Here is a 20408-nt window from a genome sequence, read left to right on the forward strand (position 1 = left end):
GTCAACTATCCAGTAAAAACATTCAGTCATTGGCTGTTCATATATTTTACTTTTCTCTTTTTTTGTTTTCAAATTTTTTAATGTTTATTTATTTTTGAGAGAGGGAGAGAGACAGACAGAGTGTGAGTGGGGGAGGGGCAGAGAGAGAGAGACAGAATCTGAAGCAGGCTCCAGGCTCTGAGCTGTCAGCACAGAGCCTGACACAGGACCTGAACTGATGGACCGTGAGATCATGACCTGAGCCAAAGTCGGACACTTAACTGACTGAGCCACTCACGTGCCTTTATACTTTTCTTTTCTTTTTCTATTTTATTTTAATTTTTTTAATGTCTGTTCATTTTTGAGAGACAGAGACAGAGCACGAGCAGGGGAGGGGCAGAGAGAGAAGGAGACACAGAATCCGAAGCAGGCTCCAGGCTCTGAGCTGTTAGCACAGAGCCCAACATGTGGCTTGAACTCATGAACCGTGAGATCATGACCTGAGCCGAAGTCGGATGCTTAACCAACTGAGCCGCCGAGGTGCCCCTATTTTCTTAATTGTCCCTGTGGTATTGAATTTGAATCAGGTTCTTCTTGGTGCACATCACAAGAGCAATCACCTTAAATCCTTTTGCGGTAAAGCAGAATAAGTTACCTAGTTAATTAATGACAGGGCCAGCACCATTTTCCCCCCATTTGCCAGCATGGCTCAGTGGTCTGAGGCTCTGGCTCCAGTCTCTGGTAGGTTTGAATCCCACCGCTGCCTTTTTTTTTTTTTTTTTTTTAATTTTGGTTAAAAAAAAAACCGTAAAATTTACCATTTTAATCATTTTTATATGTACATTTCAGTAGTGTTAGGTATATTCATGTTGTTGTGAAATAGATCTCCAGAACATTTTCATCCTGCAAATCTGAAACTCTGTGCCTATGGAACAATAATTCCTCTTTCTCCTGTCCCCCTAGCCCCTGATAACCACAGTTCTACTTTCTGTTCCTATGAGGTTGACTACTTTAGATATCATAAAAGGGAAATCATACAGCGTTTGTCTTTTTGTGGCTGAATTATTTCACGTAGTATAATGTCCTCAAGGTTTATCCATCTTGTAGCATGTGACAGGTTTCCTTCCTTGGCAAGGCTGAATAACTCTCCATTGTATGTATACACCACATTTTGTTTATCCATTCATTGTTTTTATTTTTTATAAATTTTTATTTCTTTAACATTTATTCATTATTGAGAGACAGAGAGACACAGAGCGTGAGCAGGGGAGGGGTAGAGAGAGAAGAGACACAGAATCTGAAGCAGGCTCCAGGCTCTGAGTTGTCAGCACAGAGCCCGATGCGGGGCTCAAGCTCACAAACTGTGAGATCATGACCTGAGCCGAAGTCGGTTGCTTAACCAACTGAGCAACCTGGGCGCCCCTATCCATTCATTTTTTTTTTTTTTTTTTTTAGTGTTTATTTTTATTTTTGACAGAGACAGAGAATGAGCGGGGGAGGGGCAGAGAGAAAGGGAGACACAGAATCCAATGCGGGCTCTGTGCTGCTAGTGCAGAGAGGGCTTGAACTCAGTGAACCTCAAGATCATGACCTGTGCTGAAGTCAGACACTTAACCGACTGAGCCACCCAGACACTCCATGTCCTTTGCTAATTTTTTAATGAGGTAATTTGATTTTTGTTGTTGAGTTGTAGGAATTCTTCGTATATCCTGGATTTTGACCCTTTATCAGATATATAATTTGGAAATAACGTCCCCCATTCTGTAGTTTGCCTTTTCACTCTGCTCACAGACGGTGTCTTCTGATGCACAGAAGTGTTTAAGTTTGATATCTTCCCATTTGTCTTTTGGTGTCTCTGCTCTTGGTGTCATATGCAAAAAAATCATTGGCCAAGTCCAATGTCATGAAGTTATTTCCCTATGTTTTCTTTTAGGAGTTTCATAGTTTGAGGTCTATAGTCCATTTGTGAGTTCATTTTTGTGTATGGTATAATACAAGGGTCCAATTGAATGGATGTTTTTGATGGTGTGCTTCAATTATCCCTTAAGGGTCCAGAAGAACCAGAAGGCTTCTTGTGCCTGTGGAGTGGCCATCCCAGGCTCTTGAGTTCGATCAAAGTTATTTACGTCATACTGGACAAACATCTGTTGAGTACATGCTAAGTGTCTGATGGGTCTGGGAAATAAGAGAAGGAGATAACAAAAACAGTAAAATAACAACTAGAATAAAGATAATAAAATAATAAAAAATTCACATCTCTGGGGTGATGTGAATGCTCTGCATCTCTATAGGAGTTTAGATTATAGAGGCTATGCATTTGTCAAAACTCCGTGAATGTACACTTAGGGTTTATGCATTTCATTGCATGTGAAGTTTACATAAAAAAAAGAAACAAATATTGAACTCTAGTTGATGATAAGCACTTTGAAGTTTTTAGAGGCAAGTGCATTTCCCTCTTTAAAAAAAAGAAAAAAGATATTTTCATCCTGCAAATCTGGAACTCTGTGCCTATGGTGGCGCCTGGATGGCTCAGTTGGTTGAGCGTCCAACTTCGGGTCGCGTCATGATCTCACCGTTCTTGGGTTCGAGCCCAGTGTCAGGGTCTGTGCTGACGGCTCAGAGCCCGGAGCCTGCTTTAGATTCTGTCTCTGTCTCTGTCTCTTTCTCTATCCCTCCCCTGCTTATGTGCTCTCTCTCTCCCTCTCTCCCTCTCTCAAAAATAAGCAAACATTTAAAAATCAATCAAAATACAAAAAGTAATAGATGCGTAGAGAGGTTAATAGGTGATAAGCAAGTATATTTAAAGTGAATTTGCTCCCTGCTTGACATGCTTCATAGTAAAATGTTGACGAAAGAAGATGAGCAGGTGGTACGCAGAGACTTACCTTTACCCCACAGAGCATAGTTAATGGCCACATGGGTTTTGTCAGGGTGGGAGGGTGAGCGGTAGAACTGGTTAGTACTGAAAGCATCTGCTCCCTTTTGGAACCTCTGGACAGATGTGCCTGCTATCACGGGGGATCAGTTGAATGACTGATGCTAGCCAGCAATTGGCTGTGGTGCTCCAGTACCTACAGGAAGGAATATGTTTTACGTTGTAACTTAAGGTACAATTATATGTAACCAAAGCAAACATTTCATAGAACTATACTTTGCACTCTGATGTTTGCTATTCAATTTCTGGAAGAAAAAAAAAAAAAAAAGGCCAGTTTTGATCCATGAACGGGTTAAGAACTGACAGTTTGAAAAATGCTCTAACACATAAACCATGGAGACCGAAAGATTGACACACATCATTTCACGTTCACAGCGAACGTTGACATCAAAATCGTTAGCACCTTTAAATGTTTCTTAGAGCTTCAAAGCCCAGGGGATCTGGGTCTCCTTACACATGCCACTATAATCTCAGTTGTGTGACCTTGGGAAAGATGTTTAAATTTTCAGGCTCAGTTTCATCACCTGGAAAATGGAGATATTAGGGGAAATGCACACTTCATAGCCCTCTAGAAAAGGATTCAATGAGGTGATGTCTGTAAAGTGCTTAGCACAGTGCCCAGCGTTGAAAGGCTCCAACAGGTGGTGAATATTTTTATTAGCCATGAATTCACGAACTTCTGTGTTTGGGCCTCAAAAGAAATCAAAAGGGGCTTCAGTGGAATATGGTGTCCCTCGGTGTCTTCTTTAGTTCTTTTTTCCCGTTTGTTTTTTATAGAAGTAACCTTTTGGAAGTACCCACTTGTTGGCTGTAGCTAGCACTCAGTAAAACAGTACTCCGTTTTCCAGCAGTTGGTGGTGGTGGCTTTGGCGAGAATGCCATTTGGAAACATGGGGAGTTTTGGCAGGCTTTGTCGTGTTTGTTGTTGGAGACTGCCTTGGCATAGTCCTGGGTGAAGGAGGGATGCCTGGGGTTTCTCACTGATTCATCCCTTTGGCAGAGAATTCTGGATAAACTGCATCTGATTTGGGGGGGTGGGCAGGAAGAGCCCAGAGGGCCTCATTACAAAGGAGTTTACCTCTTTGAAATTCCCTTACCGACAGTTTATTCTACACCATTTCGATTTCCTCCTTTTTAATCCGAACAACTTTGGCTCCTGGTGGAAATAATTAGAACACGTGCTGGTATTTTTGGCACAATTGGCATTTTTGCTTTTCTTAATTTAGTGGAATGTGAGGGTTTTCTTGCTGGGAGGGCCCTTGCAAGACCACTGTGAGTCTGCCGCTTGATAGGCCCCTTCGGCAGGCCTTTGGCAACAGGTGGGGCACTCCTGGTCCTGTGTGGCTAGAGGAGAGACACAGTACTTTAGCTGTAGGACTGGGGCGTTTTAACCACAGCCAACCTGAGAAAATGATCGCTATCACCACTGTGTGCTGCTGCAGTCTCTCTTTTAAAAAAAAAAAAAATTTTTTTTTTTAATGTTTATTTATTTTTGACAGAGACAGAATGCGAGTGGGTTAGAGGCAGAGAGAGAGGGAGACACAGAAGCAAAAGCGGACTCTAGGCTCTGACCTGTCAGCACAGAGCCCGACGCGGGGCTCGAACTCACAAAACCGTGAGATCACGACCTGAGCCAAGGTCAGACGCTCAACCGACTGAGCCACCCAGGCGCCCCTGCAGTCTCTTTTGAGTATGCATCTTCCTACTTACTGTATTTACCAGCTTATTACCTAGAATAGCAGCCAATTTACAATCTCAGTGGCTTAACACAACCAAGATTTATTTGTTGCTCACATATCATATCCAATCACAGTCAGGGTGGAGAATGTCTGTCTTTCTCTATACAGACACTCAGGGGCTTGGGCTGACAGGGGCCCCAACCATCTTGTAGCCATTTAGGGGGACTCATGACTTCCAGGTTGCCATGGAAGGGAAGAGAATCAGCATTTACTCTTCAGTGTTTTTGCCTAGAAGTGATAGAGTCATTTTGCTCATAGTTCATTGGTCCATACTGGTCGTATGACTCTGCCTAACTGCAGGGGGACTGGAAATATGGGGGAACCTATGGAATATTCGATGAGCATTACCAAGGAGAGGTGATATGTGGTATTATGTGTGTTAAAACTATATATTGAGGGGCACCTGGGTGGCTAAGTCGGTTGAGCATCTGACTTTGGCTCAGGTCATGATCTCACAGTTCGTGAGTTCAAGCCCCGCGTTGGACTCACTGCTGTCAGCCTGTCAGAGCAGAGCAGGCTTTGGATCCTCTGTCTCCCTCTCTCTGCCTGCCCCTCCCCCACTTTCACTCTCCCCAAAATAAATGAATATTAAAAAAGAAACTACATATTGAAAAAATGCAGCTTCCGGTTTTCTAGATCTGCCAAGTTTCATTTAATCTCCCAATTTTCTAAGCCTCCAGGTTCAAAGAGGCCACCATGGCAGGAGCTTTTACTGATGGCCTGGTAGGGACAGGGAAGCTGCTGCCAGTTGCAGAGTTATGGGATTCATGAGCAGAGCAGCAGATAATATACAACAGGGAAATGGCGGGGGCAACTGTGACTTCTGCTGACTTGGTGTGGTTACTTTGTGTGGTAGGCTGAAAAATCCTCCCCCCTTTCTTTACCCCATAGATAGCAGGTCCTGATCCCTGGAGCCAGTGGGTGTTACCTATATGGCATCAGGGGTTTCGCAGTTTGATTAGATTAAGGATCTTGAGTTGGGGGTTATCCTGGATTAGCCCAGTGGGCCCTGAATGCTGTCACATGTATCCTCATGAGAAGGGAGCGGAGGGATTTGACACTCTGACAGAAGAGGAGGAGGCAGTGGACCATGGAGGCAGAGACTAGAGTGACATGGCTACAAGCCAAGGAATGCCCACAGCCATCAGAAGCTGGAAGAGGCAAGGAGTGGATTCTCCTCTAGAGCCTCCAAAGGGATTGTGGCCCAGTAACTGGGGGATGGGGCAAGAGTGAAAATTTTCTTTCCATACTCTCTTTTTTCTTTCTTTCTTTCTTTTTTTTTTTTTTAATGTTTATTCATTTTTGAGAGAGAGAGAGAGAGAGCACGCACGAGTTGGGAGGGGGAGAGATAATCCTAAACAGGCTTTGTGCTTGTCAGTGCAGAGCCTTACATGGGCCTGGAACCCACGAACCATGAGATCATGACCTGAACCAAAGTCCAGAGTCAGTCACTCAACCGACTGAGCTACCCAGGCGCCCCTCCTTACTCTCTTTTCTCCTCTTTTAAATTTAAACCATGTGAATCTACTACCTATTCAAAAGAAAGCAAATAAAATTAACCTTTACAGTTCTGCCAACCCTACAGGAGGGGACCATGGTTCATTTTATTGTGATCTTGTGGAATGCACAACTTGTGATCTGTGGAATGCACTTGTCATTCTTTTCAGAATGTTGCCCCCTGGGCCCTCCCATCCCACCTACTCCAATTTCTTCGCTCTCTCTTCTGGTGTTCGGGGGGTGAGTCAGTGGCAGGAAAGAATTATGTGGAGAAAAATAAATGATGCTGTAATAATTACAACTTTTGCTTAGAGTTTCAAAAGGTAATTTGATTAAAAATTACCTCAGAATTACCTCCCTTTCTGGATCAAGGCTTCCAAAACTGTGTGCTGAGATTTAATTTCCTCAGCCTTGAGGAGTGCAGGCGAGGGCCAGGGTAGCCAGAGCCCATCCCCCCCCCCCCCCCCCCCCCCGGCTGGTGGCTTCTACTTCGAGAATACTGCCCGTTGCTGACAGTGTGCTATGTAAATATTATTATTTTCAATGTGCGCAGTGATGTGGAAAGGTTGGTAAATACTGCTCTAGGTAAACTGTGGCCTTATATTTTAGAATACGTGTTGCATAAAACCAGCTATGGAAAACAAACAAACTTGCTGGATCTTTGGGGAAAATTTAGTGATCGTTTTGCTCCAGTGCAGGAGTCCTTAGCCTTTTTTCCACCACGACCCTTGTGATGAGGATGGTCATGACCCGGTGGCCATCCTGGTGAGGGCACTGGCACTTTTGCATAGCCCAAAAAGCTGGCTTGGCTTCAGTGTTTCCCACACAAGCTCATAGGAAATGAAAGTAGAGTAACATTTTAGGAAATGATCTTGAGCTCACTCTTATTTACCAAGAAATGAATTGATGAAAACTTGGATATGTCCACCATCTGTAGGAACAAAGGCATTCTGACCCACATCATAAGTGACGTCACAGTTGGGAACAACTGTCCTCACAGCATAAGTAACATTTCATATTGTGGCTAGCTGCATATAAGGTAATTTTAAAACAACAAATAAGAGATCAAGTTTTTTAAAGAATTGGTGACAAGCAAAAAAAAAAAAAAAAAAGAAAAATAGTGGTACCACATGCAGTATATAAATAGAAACTTTATCAAGTTCAATTTTCATTTGAATTATATTTGTTGTTCTGTTGTGTCCTGGTGGGTCTGATGATGTTGGTAATGCTGTCTGTTCTTTATGTTTTCTGGAAAAAGTAACTGAATTAGTATGTCAATGTAGTATTATCTGAAGATATCTAAGAGCTGTTAAAATGCTTAAAAATAAAATGATCAATTCTCCCTTTGTTCTCTTGACAGGATAATTGAAGCTATCTGCATAGGTTGGTTCACTGCAGAGTGCATCGTGAGGTTCATCGTCTCCAAAAACAAGTGTGAGTTTGTCAAGAGACCCCTGAACATCATTGATTTACTGGCAATCACTCCGTATTACATCTCCGTGTTAATGACAGTATTTACGGGCGAGAACTCTCAACTCCAGAGGGCTGGAGTCACCTTGAGGGTGCTTAGAATGATGAGGATTTTTTGGGTGATTAAGCTTGCCCGTCACTTCATTGGTCTCCAGACACTTGGTTTGACTCTCAAACGATGTTATCGAGAGATGGTTATGTTACTTGTCTTCATTTGTGTTGCCATGGCAATCTTTAGTGCACTTTCTCAGCTTCTTGAACATGGGTTGGACCTGGAAACATCCAACAAGGACTTCGCCAGCATCCCTGCTGCCTGCTGGTGGGTGATTATCTCTATGACTACAGTTGGCTATGGAGATATGTATCCTATCACCATGCCCGGAAGAATTCTTGGAGGAGTTTGTGTTGTCAGTGGGATTGTTCTCTTGGCATTACCTATCACTTTTATCTACCATAGCTTCGTGCAGTGTTACCATGAGCTCAAGTTTAGATCAGCTAGATATAGTAGAAGCCTCTCTGCTGAGTTCCTAAATTAATGCATTGCAAATCAATTCTTGCACACACTTCGTTTGATAGAAAGAGTTGACTCTCCTTCCTAGTCATCATGTGCTTCTTGCTGGGTGAGTGCTGCAGTGGTACTACCGTCCTGTTGGTAGGGTAAAAATTACCCTTCCCAGCTGAAGGGATGAAAAAATGTACTGATAATGGAGTAAGTAGGATTGAGACCGTGAAGGGAAAACAATGACTCCTAGAATAAATTTTAGGACCTTATTTTATTTATGCCTGTCTTCTTCTTGCCTTGAACAATTACACTTTTTGTGTTTGTTTTAAAGTATAGTATTTGAACGTTTTAAAGCCAAAAGGTACCATTTTCCAAATGTTTTCCCATCTTATGAAATTCAGAAGAAGCTTGGAAGTTACAGTGTTTTTTTTGTTGGAGAGTAACATTTTTATTTCTAAATGTTTTATAATCTCTCATATCAATGTCAGAAGTATCCTGGAAACATATGTCACATGCAGGAACTGTTTAACAAATACTTTAAAAATTTGGCCAAATTTTAAACTGTATAATGGAGCTAGATATGAGCAAGGATAGTATTTGAAAAACTTTCCTAGCATATTTCTCAATTCCCTGATTTATTTTTGTTTCTATTATTCACCTTATCATACAGCTTTGCGGAAGCTTGAGCATGTTTTCTTTTTTCCGTTTTGGATTTTTTTTATCTTTTTACTGAAGTGACTCAACAGAGTATTTCAGAATGAGGGGAGCTTGTATTGTTTTAGCATTTTATTGGAGTTCATTTTACTTGAATTCATTCACTGCTGTTACTAGGTGATAATTGTCCTAACATTCAGATGTCCAAACAAGAATATTTCCAACATAGGAATGATAATAGAAATAGTTTGATATTACAACCCATATTTATCTACTTCTGCTCTTAATTTTTTTCCGTGGGTTTAATAAGACTTAGCAGATGAAAGGATGTTTATGTAGCCTTTTTATACCAAAGTCATATTTAGATGTTGTCACGGGATTATCATAAAAAGAGAAATTAAATATTTCCTTACTCTTGGTTGCTATGTAGCTAAGCCAGTTTTAAGCCAGCTAAAAGCAGTGAATACATAATTGTTTGATCTGAGCTTCACCATGTTGAATTGCAGCTACACCAAAACTTCTTGTAACAATATTGAATAATATGCCACATTAATCTGGGTAGATTATTAGGATTAGATAATATAAAACTGTTGACTGTTTAGTGCTAAAATTTAGCAATATGAATTAAGATTTTGCTTTGTTAACCAGTTGCCGTAAAGAAGTTAATATATAAACACAAAAAATTAAAGTCATAGATTCACAAATAATTTAATGTTATAGACTGCAATTTAGTGGGAGTGGAGAGGGTGGGTGGAGAGGAGATGGGGCCTGGATATATTTCTTACAGAACAGAAGTGTTCATTAAAAGACTATTAGCTATCATCTAGTTCAAACGTCAACTAGCACAAGTAGACAACCAGGGCAAGAGAGGATATGACTGTGGAGGAATGAGGGCCCAAACCTGGATGTCTAAAAACCTACTTAGCCCAGCAGCTTATTCTTAACACATGTTTAGGGTTTGAGAAAAGCCTCAAGAAGCCACACTTCTTTGCCATTGCCGTTGCTGGGGTAATAATAGCAAAACCATTCCTTTTCCCTAATTTCTGAGTTTATGTGACATTTTGGCCATGAAAAGAATCTCACCCCATCTTTTTTACCATTGCACACTGGTATGCTGCTTATTATATACTCAAATTCTGTTATTTACTTCTACTTATTGTATTTTAATATATTTGAAATAAATGGCATGGATTTATTTTTTCTTACCTATTTTGATTAAGGCCTTGTGGTTCATGCGAATAATATGCAGATGAAAGCATCCCCATATTACTAATAAAAATATGGCAGCCATCCATTTTGCTGGCACTGGGAAGCCTTCATGGAAGTATGTCTTATGTCCCCAAATAAATTATAATTATCTTGAGGGCTGGGGCCCTCTTTCCGGCACACACCTTCATAGCCCCACAGCGTCTGTGACAGATTTGGGCACATGCTATCGTTGACTGATTTGGGGGGAGAGATTTCTGTGTGAAGAGGCAAGGAGAAGCCCACACCCACAAGTGCACATGTAGAGCCGCATGTGTAACACACACACAGACTTTGAGGCTGCCCTTAAGGAACAAGAAATCTCCTGTTGGTGGTGACAGACCAAGGACGTCTAGTGCCTAATCCAGCTACCCATTTACTAAGAATGGTGATAAGAAATTATAGAATACTTCATGAGTTAAGAGACTATATCATGGACATTGTAATTTTTGAGGAACAGAGGCGTTTTTCTTGAAACTTTTCCCTGAAATGTTACTGCTTTTAAAAAAGTCATTCAGTAGGACGATTTTTTAGTTGTGCATTTGGACATTTCTCATAACTCCATCGTCACAGCACAGATACTTTCATTAGGATCTGTGTTAATACCAGTAAGTCAGATGTTATCCTAAATTATTAGAATGCTCAGTGAGGAAAGAGGAAACCCGAATGTTGGTTCTGGTTTTACCACATGTGAGATTGTAACTTAATCTTAGGTATATCTTGTTTTGTATCCTCTAAGATGGTGGGTTTTTTTCCAGATTAAAGATACAAATTACAGAATGCCTTTAAAAGCGAACATACTCTTAACAATCCAAGACCTTATTTATCTTTTTCTTTTATGGCTCTTTTGTACTGTGGGTTGCTGGTTGAAACTGGCATTTGCATTTGCTTGGCTCTTGGTTTTCGCAGTTACTTGTCACCACACATTTGTAAGTTCTTCCTTTCTTAAAAAATGTAGAAATAGTTCTTTCACAGTGGCTGTCAGTAAGTCAAAGTAGTATTCTGTTTTTAAGTTTGGGTCCAGATGTCTTCCTTAGGTCTCCTGTGACCTGGGAGGTGGGGAAGATGGGGTTACATTGGATATTGGTGTTGGAAGGATTTCCTTTGTTGGCTTGATATTTTCTAAAAGCAGCTTATTTTTCCTCTTTGTTATAGAAATGAAAAATAAAAAACTGAAACCTCCTAGTTGTGCTTCACTATTAAGCTTCTGTAACCCCAAACTTCATACATAGCTTCACAAAATATTTCCAGAGCTCTCTGATCCTACATAAATGTACATTCACTTATAGTATGCAACATACAGTCCAAACAAATATGGTGTAAATATTTCATAGCGTGACAGTAAATTAGAACTAAAGGGCCCTAGGGGTCAGTTAAGCATCCGACTTCAGCTCAGGTCATGATCTCATGGTTTGTGGGTTTGAACCCCACATCAGGCTCTGTGCTGACAGCTCGGAGCCTGGAGCCTGCTTCGGATTCTAAGTCTCTGTCTCTCTCTGCCCCTCCCCCGCTCATGCTCTGTCTCTCTCTCAAAAATAAATAAACATTAAAAAAAAAAAAAAAAGAACTAAAGAGCCCTAGAGACCTTCTGGTCTACCATGTCCCCTTCCTTTGCCCTTTATCTTGTCCAAATGTCAGCGGCCAAGGAACTGTGCTCCCAGTGGCTTATGAGTTAGCTGTCATCCTGATTTACCTGGGACTTTCTTCGTTTTACCACTGAAGGCCCCCCCATCCGGGGAGATCCTTTGATCTCAGTAGAGATGGTCACCTGGGAGAGTTGGTCACCCTAGTATCAGGTCAGGCCCCCGAAACCTGATTTTCAGATTTTTAGTTCAGTAGTCTTTGGACATACTTCTATTTTATAACATCAGAAAGCATGAAGGATTTCTTTTTAAATATTTTCTTTGGGGCCTTGAAGCCCCTTCTTATAGGTCAAATAAAGAGCAAATGTTGCTTGTAGACACCCTAGATGCCAGGAAGGATGGCTTGGGACAAGTGTATCGGGAACTCAGACTTTCAGTAGAGTTTTTAAGTTTATTTATTTATTTTGAGAGAGAGCGAGAGAGCGAGCACTGGCGTGCAGGGGAGGGGCAGAGCCCCTCACAGACTGAGCCACCCAGGCGCCCTCCAGTAAGTACTTAAAGTTTGGGCCATTAGTGTCAATTTAATTGTCAGTTTATTGTTTTAGTGAATTGAACTTGATAATCTGCATTTATGCTATAATTTAAGCAAATTGATTAAAGTAGCTTTGGTGAGAATCCTTTGATTTAACACTATACCAAGCATAGTGAAAACATAAATGACATTTAGTGAATGAAAGCCTGAGGGAATAAATATTTGGATTTCACCTACCAGAACTAAGTAATGCGATGTCATTTATATCTGAAGAAGTGATCTTGCTTTATTTATGCAACATTGTATTAACACTGAAACTAAAATTTCACACAATTTTGTATTAGGTAGTTTCCCCTCCCCTTAGACTTTAATTATTTCATTTTTTTAAAAGTTTATTTATTTTGAGAGGGGCAGAGAGAGAAAGAGAGGGCCTGCGAGCAGGGGCGGGCAGAGAGAGGGGGACCGAAGATCTGAAGCGAACTTCGCACTGATCGCAGAGAACCTGGTGTGGGGCTTGAACTCAGGAACCAAGACATCGTGACCTGAGTCGAAGTGGGATGCTTGACCGACTGAGCCACCCGGGCGCCCCAAGGTGATTTGTTTTTAAAGAAAGAACACATAAGTAATGACAGGTGTTTTTGTTGTATTAATATACAATGAATGGTTCAATTTACATATTTTTTAGCTGTGTGCTACAAGCTTGATCTGACAGCTCTGGTGGGTTTCCGCGTTTTCCTTCTCTGCCATACAGAAGGCAGGAGAAGTCCACGTTTTTAGTGGAGAATAGTATTCGAGTTACAAATCCTGAACTGTGATACAAGCAGGGTGTGTGTGTGGCCATAGCTATACGTGCATTTATTTTGTTTTATTGTTTTAGCCATAGCGAATCTTTTATATGAAACACTTGGAGGTAAAAATGCAAAATCATGAAATTGATGTAAGGTTTGTAAGTTTCAAGTGAAAGGTTTTTGTTCATAGGACAGAATTGGAAAGTTTAGATTTTTTGCTTTGAGATAAACTGCCTAGCTTCTTGTCTGTATTTTTATTCAATTTTTCTTATCATATGGAAGTTTACTATTATAAACCACTATTTACTATTATAAATAGTAGAAATCATAGATGTAAAATTAGAATAATGGGTCATGGTCCCTTTCTTGATAAGATTTGTCTTATAATGATTTAAGGGAAATCACATTTTATTAACTTTCCCAATTAACTCAATTTAAAAAGATCAGGTGGAAGTTGAGCAACATATATGTTTGTCTTTTTCTTAAGTAATTTTTAAATTTTTTACTACAGTTTTTTTTTTCCCATTTTATTTATTTTAGAGAGAGAGCATGACCGGGGGAGAGGGGCAGAGGGAGAGAGAGAGAATCCCAAGTGGGCTCCATGCTTAGCACGGAGCCTGACGTGGGGCTCCATCCCACAACCCTGGGATCATGACCTGAGCCAAAATCAAGAGTCAGACACTCAACAGACTGAGCCACCCAGGTGCCCCTTATACATTTAAAAAATTTATGCACCTTTGTATGCTGCAGTGCAAGGCAGAGGTAGGAGGACTGTAGCATGCAAGAAATAATTAGGTGCATCACACTTTTTGTAATAAATAAGTTTCCAAACATTTGTATGGAAAAAAAGGTTGGTAAACTTCATCATATTTCATATACACAATAATGGATGTGTACAGGAACTCAATTAGGGAATCCTTCCTGTGAGTCAAACTTCTTTTGTGTTATTATCCCCTAGCATATGTTTTTTAGGTTTGACTTTTCATGTATGTAATAATGAGGTCTTATGAGATGGGCATACCTGTATAGGAATCAGAATCAGATTAAATTGGGGCACCAGGATGGCTCAGTCGGTTAAGCGCCTGCCTTCGGGCTCAGGTCATGATCTCATGGTTTGTGAGCCTGGAGCCTGCTTCAGATTCTGACTAAGCCAGCCAGGCACCCCTCATTGTGATTTTGATTTGCATTTCCCTAATGACTAATGATATTGAGCATATTTTCATTTACTTATAATGATTTATGTACCTTTGGGAGAAATGTCTATTCAAATAATTTTCCCATTTAAAAAATGGGTTGTCTTTTTATTGTTGAATGATAAGACTTCTTTACATATTCTAGATACCAGATCCTTAACAGATACATGATTTACAAATCTTTTCTCTCAGTTTGAGGGTTGTCTTTTCACTTGCTTAAGGGTATCATTTGTAGCATGCAATTTTTTTTTAATTTTCTTTATTTTAAATTTTCTTTTTAGTTTTTTAAAATGTACATCCAAATTAGTTAGCATATAGTGAAACAATGATTTCAGGAGTAGATTCCTTAATGCCCCTTACCCATTTAGCCCACCCCCCCTCCCACAACCCCTCCAGCAACCCTCAGTTTGTTCTCCATATTTATGAGTCTCTTCTGTTTTGTCCCCCTCCCTGTTTGTATATTATTTTTGTTTCCCTTCCCTTATGTTCATCTGTTTTGTCTCTTAAAGTCCTCATAGGAGTGAAGTCATATGATTTTTGTCTTTCTCTGACTGACTAATTTCACTTAGTATAATATCTTCCAGTTCCATCCACGTAGTTGCAAATGGCAAGATTTCATTCTTTTTGATTGCCGAGTAATACTCCATTGTGTATATATACCACATCTTCTTTATCCATTCATCCAAAGATGGACATTTGGGCTCTTTTCATACTTTGGCTATTGTCGACAGTGCTGCTATAAACATGGGGGTGCATGTGTACCTTTGAAACATGGGGGTGCATGTGTCCCTTCGAAACAGCACACCTGTATCCCTTGGATAAATGCCTAGTAGTGCAATTGCTGGGTCGTAGGGTAGTTCTATTTTCAGTTTTTTGAGGAACCTCCATACTGTTTTCCAGAGTGGCTGCACCAGCTTGCGTTGCCACCAACAGTGCAAAAGAGATCCTCTTTCTCTGCATCCTCGCCAACATCTGCTGTTGCCTGATTTGTTAATGTTAGCCATTCTGACAGGTGTAAGGTGGTATCTCATCATGGTTTTGATTTGTATTTCCCTGATGATGAGTGATGTTGAGCATTTTTTCATGTGTCTGTTAGCCATCTGGATGTCTTCTTTGGAGAAGTGTCTATTCATGTCTTTTGCCCATTTCTTCACTGGATTATTTGTTTTTGGGGTGTTGAGTTTAATAAGTTCTTTATAGATTTTGGATACTAACCCTTTATCTGCTATGTCGTTGCGTGCAAATTTTTTTAAGTTTATTTATTTATTTTGAGAGAGAAAGACAGTGGGAGAAGCAGGGAGAGAGAGAGAGAGAGAGAGAGAGAGAGAGAGAGAGAGAGAGAAAATCCTAAGCAGGCTCCACACCAGCAGCACAGAGCCTGACATGGGACTCAAACTCACAAACCGTGAGATCATGACCCAAGCTGAAACCAAGAGTTGGTTAACTAACTGAGCCACCCAGGCGCACCTTGTAGCAAAGAAGTTTTAATTTTCGACGTAATCCAGTTTATCTTTTTTGTCTCTTCTGCTTTTGGTGTTGTATCTAAGAAACTCAAGGTCATGAAGATTTACTCCTATGTTTCCTTCTAAAAATTTTATAGTTCTAGGTCTTACTTTCAGGGATCTGATCCATTTTGAGTTAATTTTTGTATATGGTATGAGGTAGGGGTCCAACTTCATTTTTTCGAGGTGGTATCCTGTTTGTTGTTCCTCTACCATTGAAAACACTCTTTTTTCCACCATTGAGTGGTATTGGCATAATTGTCAAAACCAGATTGCCATAGATGTATGTGTTTATTTCTCCTGAACACTCAGTTCTCTTCCATTGATCTATATGTCTGTTATTCCAGAACCACAGAGAAGACTTTGGAGTAAGTTTGGAAATCAGGAAGTGTGAGTTCTTCTTTTACAGGATTGTTACGGATCTCTTGCATTTCCATATGAATTTAGTATCAGCTTGTCCACTTCTGCAAAAAAAGGCAGTTGGAAATTTGATAGAGAATTGCATTGAATTCTGATTGAGAATGTAGATCAATCAGAGTAGTACTGCCCTCTTAACAATATTGAGCCTTCCAATCCATGAACACAGTATGTCTTTCCATTTACTTAAGTCTTGTTTAATTTCCTTCAGTGTTCTATAGATTACAGTACAGAAGACTTGCACTTCTTTGGTTTAATTTATTCTTAGTATTTATTCTTTTTGATGCTATTGTTAATGCAGTTGCTTTCTTAATTTCATTTTCAGATTATTCATTGCTAGTGTATAGAAACACAACTGATTTTTCTATCTTGACCTTGTGTCCTGGAACCTTGCTGAGCTTTAATAGTTCTAATAGTTTTTTGAGGATTCTTCACAGGTTTTTACATATCATCTGCAAAGAGAGATAATTTTACTTCTTCCTTCCTTTTATCTCTTTGTCTTACTGAATTATCCCAGCTAGAACTTCGCTAGAAGTCTCAAATAGATGTGGTGAGAGTGGATATCCTTGTCTTATTCCTGATCTTAGGGAGAAAACTTCCAGTCTTTCACCATTAGGTATGATGTTCGCTACGGGTTTTTCATAGATGCTCTTGAACGGGTTGAGAAACCTTTCCTGTATTTCTAGTTTGTTCAGTGCTTTATCATGAAAGGTTTTTGGATTGTAGAAATGTGTTTTAATGAAGAGATGGGTAGATTTTATTGTGAGTTGAGTTGTACTGTCAGTGTCAGGAAATACGTTTTGTTGAAGTGGGTTTCCAACTCTCTACAAGATAACTAATCGGGTTGAAGCCGTAGAATTGCTTGTTGATGCTTTTTACGGTTCATCAATTGATGTACACTTAATGGTTTCTAAGACTATTAAACCGATTCTCTTCATTACCTCAAGTTAATTTGAGTTTGTGTTCACTTGCCTAAAGATACAGAGACGCACAGACACAAGAAAGATCATGTGTTCCTGTTGGTTGGGTTTTTTAAATGCCTTTTTATTACCTGACCTTGTGCTTCTCATACTCAGATAGTCCAGGAATGGTGGCAGGATGCCAGGGGGTGGAGAGAGGCGGGCTCCATCCCCATGAACAGTCCTTGCTGTTGCGTGCAGTTCTCTTCCGCCTGTCTTGGGGGTACCTTGGTAGAAAAGCTCAAGAAGCAGGGAGCCTCTCTGCACTCCCGGGGACTGGATTTCCTAGCGTGTGTTAAGTCCACATCCTTTCATAGTACTTACAGGAAGTGCAAGAATCACTGAATTACTGGGACGGGGAGGGGGTCATCTCCAAAACAAGACTTGATAGTTAATTAACCTGTGGCATTGCTGTAGGAAAGTTATTTATTTATTTATTTAAATCCTTTGTGTGCACGTAGTAGGAGGGTTTGCCTAACAAGTATCACTGCTGTGCTGGGCCGTGCGGGGCCCACAGAGGTGACTGTCAGCTGGCCTCACCCTGGCAGGTACCCTTTGAAAAACCCATTCCGTTCTGTGCAAAAGATTCATTTTGTTATTGGTTTAACCTGAGGGTCCTTTTCACAAATGCTAAGCCCAGATTTTTTTAAACGTAATCCCTCACCGTGAATATAATCATTGTGAAATTCCTCTAGGAAATTATGTCAGTAAAATAATTGAAGGAAAGCTCAATACTATCCGTAAACAACGCTTCCCCAAATGGTTTGGAAGATCACTTACAAGGTCGCGTTTTGCAGTCTGACTAACTTTTAATGGGTAGAGCTCCACTGGCATTTTTTTTGACGAGTCATATTGCTAATGTGGTATTTGACTGAATACTTAACAGCTGTCTACTTTTGTACATATGCCCCAAAGGCCTTTGGTTACTGACTACAGTTTTAATAAATCTCATGAGTATGCTGGGTGAATGTTAATAATCTTCAGTACAAATGTGGACATCAGACCCGATGGAGTTACGATCCAGGATTTTGGACACCCTACTTTTGTAGTGTTATTTACTAAAAATGTTTAGGAAAAAAAGTTTCAAAGAGAGGTGTTCTTTGCTACAAATGTATTCAGTACTATTCATAGCAACCATTCTTAGGAATAGAATTCCCAATTGCTAGTCACTGAATACTTTAATAATGACTATCGTTCCTTATATTTACAGGGTAATGAGAATTATGGCAGCTTTTTCATAAAATGTAATGTACTAATGTCTTAACCATTCTTTTATTTTTACTTACTACTTTTATTAACTATTCTGAAAGTAAATCTCTGACCCTAGTTGGTCATCCTAAAAAACAAAATTTGCTGGGGCACCTGGGTGGCTCAGTTGGTTAGGCATCCGGCTTCGGCTCAGGTCATGATCTCACTGTTCGTGAGTTCGAGCCCCACATCAGGCTCTGTGCTGACAGCTCAGAGCCTGGAGCCTGCTTCAGATTCTGTGTGTGTCTCTCTCTCTGCCCCTCCCCTGCTCACATTCTCTCTCTCTCTCAGTAATAAACGTTAAAAAAAAATTGAGAGAAAAAAAGTGTAACTAGCAGTAACTCAAAAATACATTAGTCTCACTGTATTTATGGGTTCACGTTTCACAGGAAACCTGTGAGCAACGGAAGTAATGGGTGTTTGTTGTAAAAGACTGAGCAGCAGCTGCCTGAGTCTGGCGGTTCTGATTTCTCTTCTGCCGCTTGGAGATGGCATCCCTCAGCAACGCACCCCTTCCGGTGTTGTCTTCACCTGGCACACACTGGTTGATTCTTCTTTCTCGGTTCAAATTCCAGAATAGCATTACCATCACTAAGGAATGGGAGTGGTTTTCTAAGCCAGGCCTCCAGGCTCCGGGAGAGCCATCTTTCTGAGGCGGGGATATTGCTGTGGGCAGGGCAGTTTCTCTTGAGGAGGAGATGTTGAAAGTGCCATAATTGTTCTGCTGGGAGATTGCGCAGAACGCCAACCCAGGCCACCATGTTTAGGGCATTTTGCCGATTGGACGTGACAAACAGGTAGTAGTAGCAAGTACTTAGTGATTGGCCTTGTCTGGTGTAGTCAGAGTAGAAAACTGATCTTACCCAGAGTTGAAGTTGTTGTTGCGATTAGCCACGGTTACAAGAGTAAGTCATTCTGTGGGCAGAAGCTGTGGCTGATTTGTGGCTGTCTCTAGAAGTCCCGAGTGTTTGAAGTCAGTGGCATGTGTGGTTAATTACTAAATAAGCAGATTTCTAGATGCCTTCAAATGAAGGAACACTTAACCTTTACACTTGGAGCTGCTTTCCTTTGCCCTCTACTATTAACCAATGTCAGGACATTTTTACAAAGGAGAAATCTGAGTTTGGTGCCAATGAGAACTTGAGGGTGCTTTGTGCCTGTCCCTCTAGGAATCAGCCGGAGACCCCCACAACCAGCTGGTGCCTGATACCACTGTGGAAGTGGGATTTAGGTTGTGGATCCTCCGGTTACTCTGTGTATGTCTGTCCTAATGGAAACTTCCGTTCATCCGTCCACAGTCTTAAACTCTTTTTGTTCATATGCCAAAAAAGCTTTAAAAATTTATTTACGTAATTCTGTACGCCCATTATGGGGCTTGAACCCATGACCCCAAGATCAAGAGTCACATGCTCTTCTGGCTGAGCCAGCCAGGAGTCCCCTCCAAATCTGGGATATTATTCAGCTTTTTTGTTACTATTATCTATTCATTTACATAGTCTAATTTTTTGAGTCCCTCTTTGTTTCCCTTATTTTGATCTAATTTGGCAATTTAAGAAGCATTTCCTGTTGAACTTCCCCCTTAGAACAGTGTTTTTCTAGAGTACCTGATTAAATTAATAGGTGAAAATAATTAGAATTTTTTTTTTCTCTTAATATCACTGGGAGTTTGGCAAAGGAAACAGGCGCAGTAATGATCAAACTTAAAATAATTTACGCTGTCATTAGTTTAACTTTGTATTTAGACACAATGAATACTATCTACTTTCATTTCACGGAAAACATTTTTAACGTGAGTACTGTTAGTAATCAGATTTCTTCACTGAATGTCATTGCATCAGACTATTCAGTAACTAAAAATACGTGGAGACTATACGTTTTTGAACAAGCAGAAATCTAGGGTACATTTTTTTCCACTTTACGTAGTATCCCTCACTTTTCACTTTTGGGCCCCAAACTAATGGCTTACATGTTAGTGTACTGAATGGCTTATGACTTAGATTTATATTATCTTTCACTGTATACAGCCATTGACTGGAAATATCCAAAGGTAAAACTGTTATGCCATTTCTAACTTGAAAGTAAAGAATATATCTACTTTTGTAAAGGTCACAGAATGTAGATTTTTTAAATATATTATACATACCGAGTTATAAATGCTATTCTAT

General features: G+C 40.3%; 1 protein-coding gene across 10 annotated transcripts in view; it reads left to right on the forward strand.

The window, feature by feature from the left end:
- The window catches only part of KCNG3 (potassium voltage-gated channel modifier subfamily G member 3), a 98427-nt gene that overhangs the window by 34424 nt on the left and 43595 nt on the right, over window positions 1–20408 (forward strand). For 5 of the 10 annotated variants that reach the window (XM_047851961.1, XM_047851960.1, XM_047851964.1 and 2 more), the window contains exon 2: window positions 7511–7939. In XM_047851961.1, coding sequence (XP_047707917.1) covers window positions 7511–7939 — 429 coding nt within the window. Of the gene's footprint in view, window positions 1–7510; window positions 11501–17412; window positions 17417–20408 lie in introns of those variants that run through there. The other 5 variants (XM_047851957.1, XM_047851959.1, XM_047851966.1 and 2 more) reach the window with 3 other exon arrangements.

Source organism: Prionailurus viverrinus, chromosome A3 (genome assembly GCF_022837055.1).
Source record: "Prionailurus viverrinus isolate Anna chromosome A3, UM_Priviv_1.0, whole genome shotgun sequence".
NCBI classification, from domain to species: domain Eukaryota; kingdom Metazoa; phylum Chordata; class Mammalia; order Carnivora; family Felidae; genus Prionailurus; species Prionailurus viverrinus.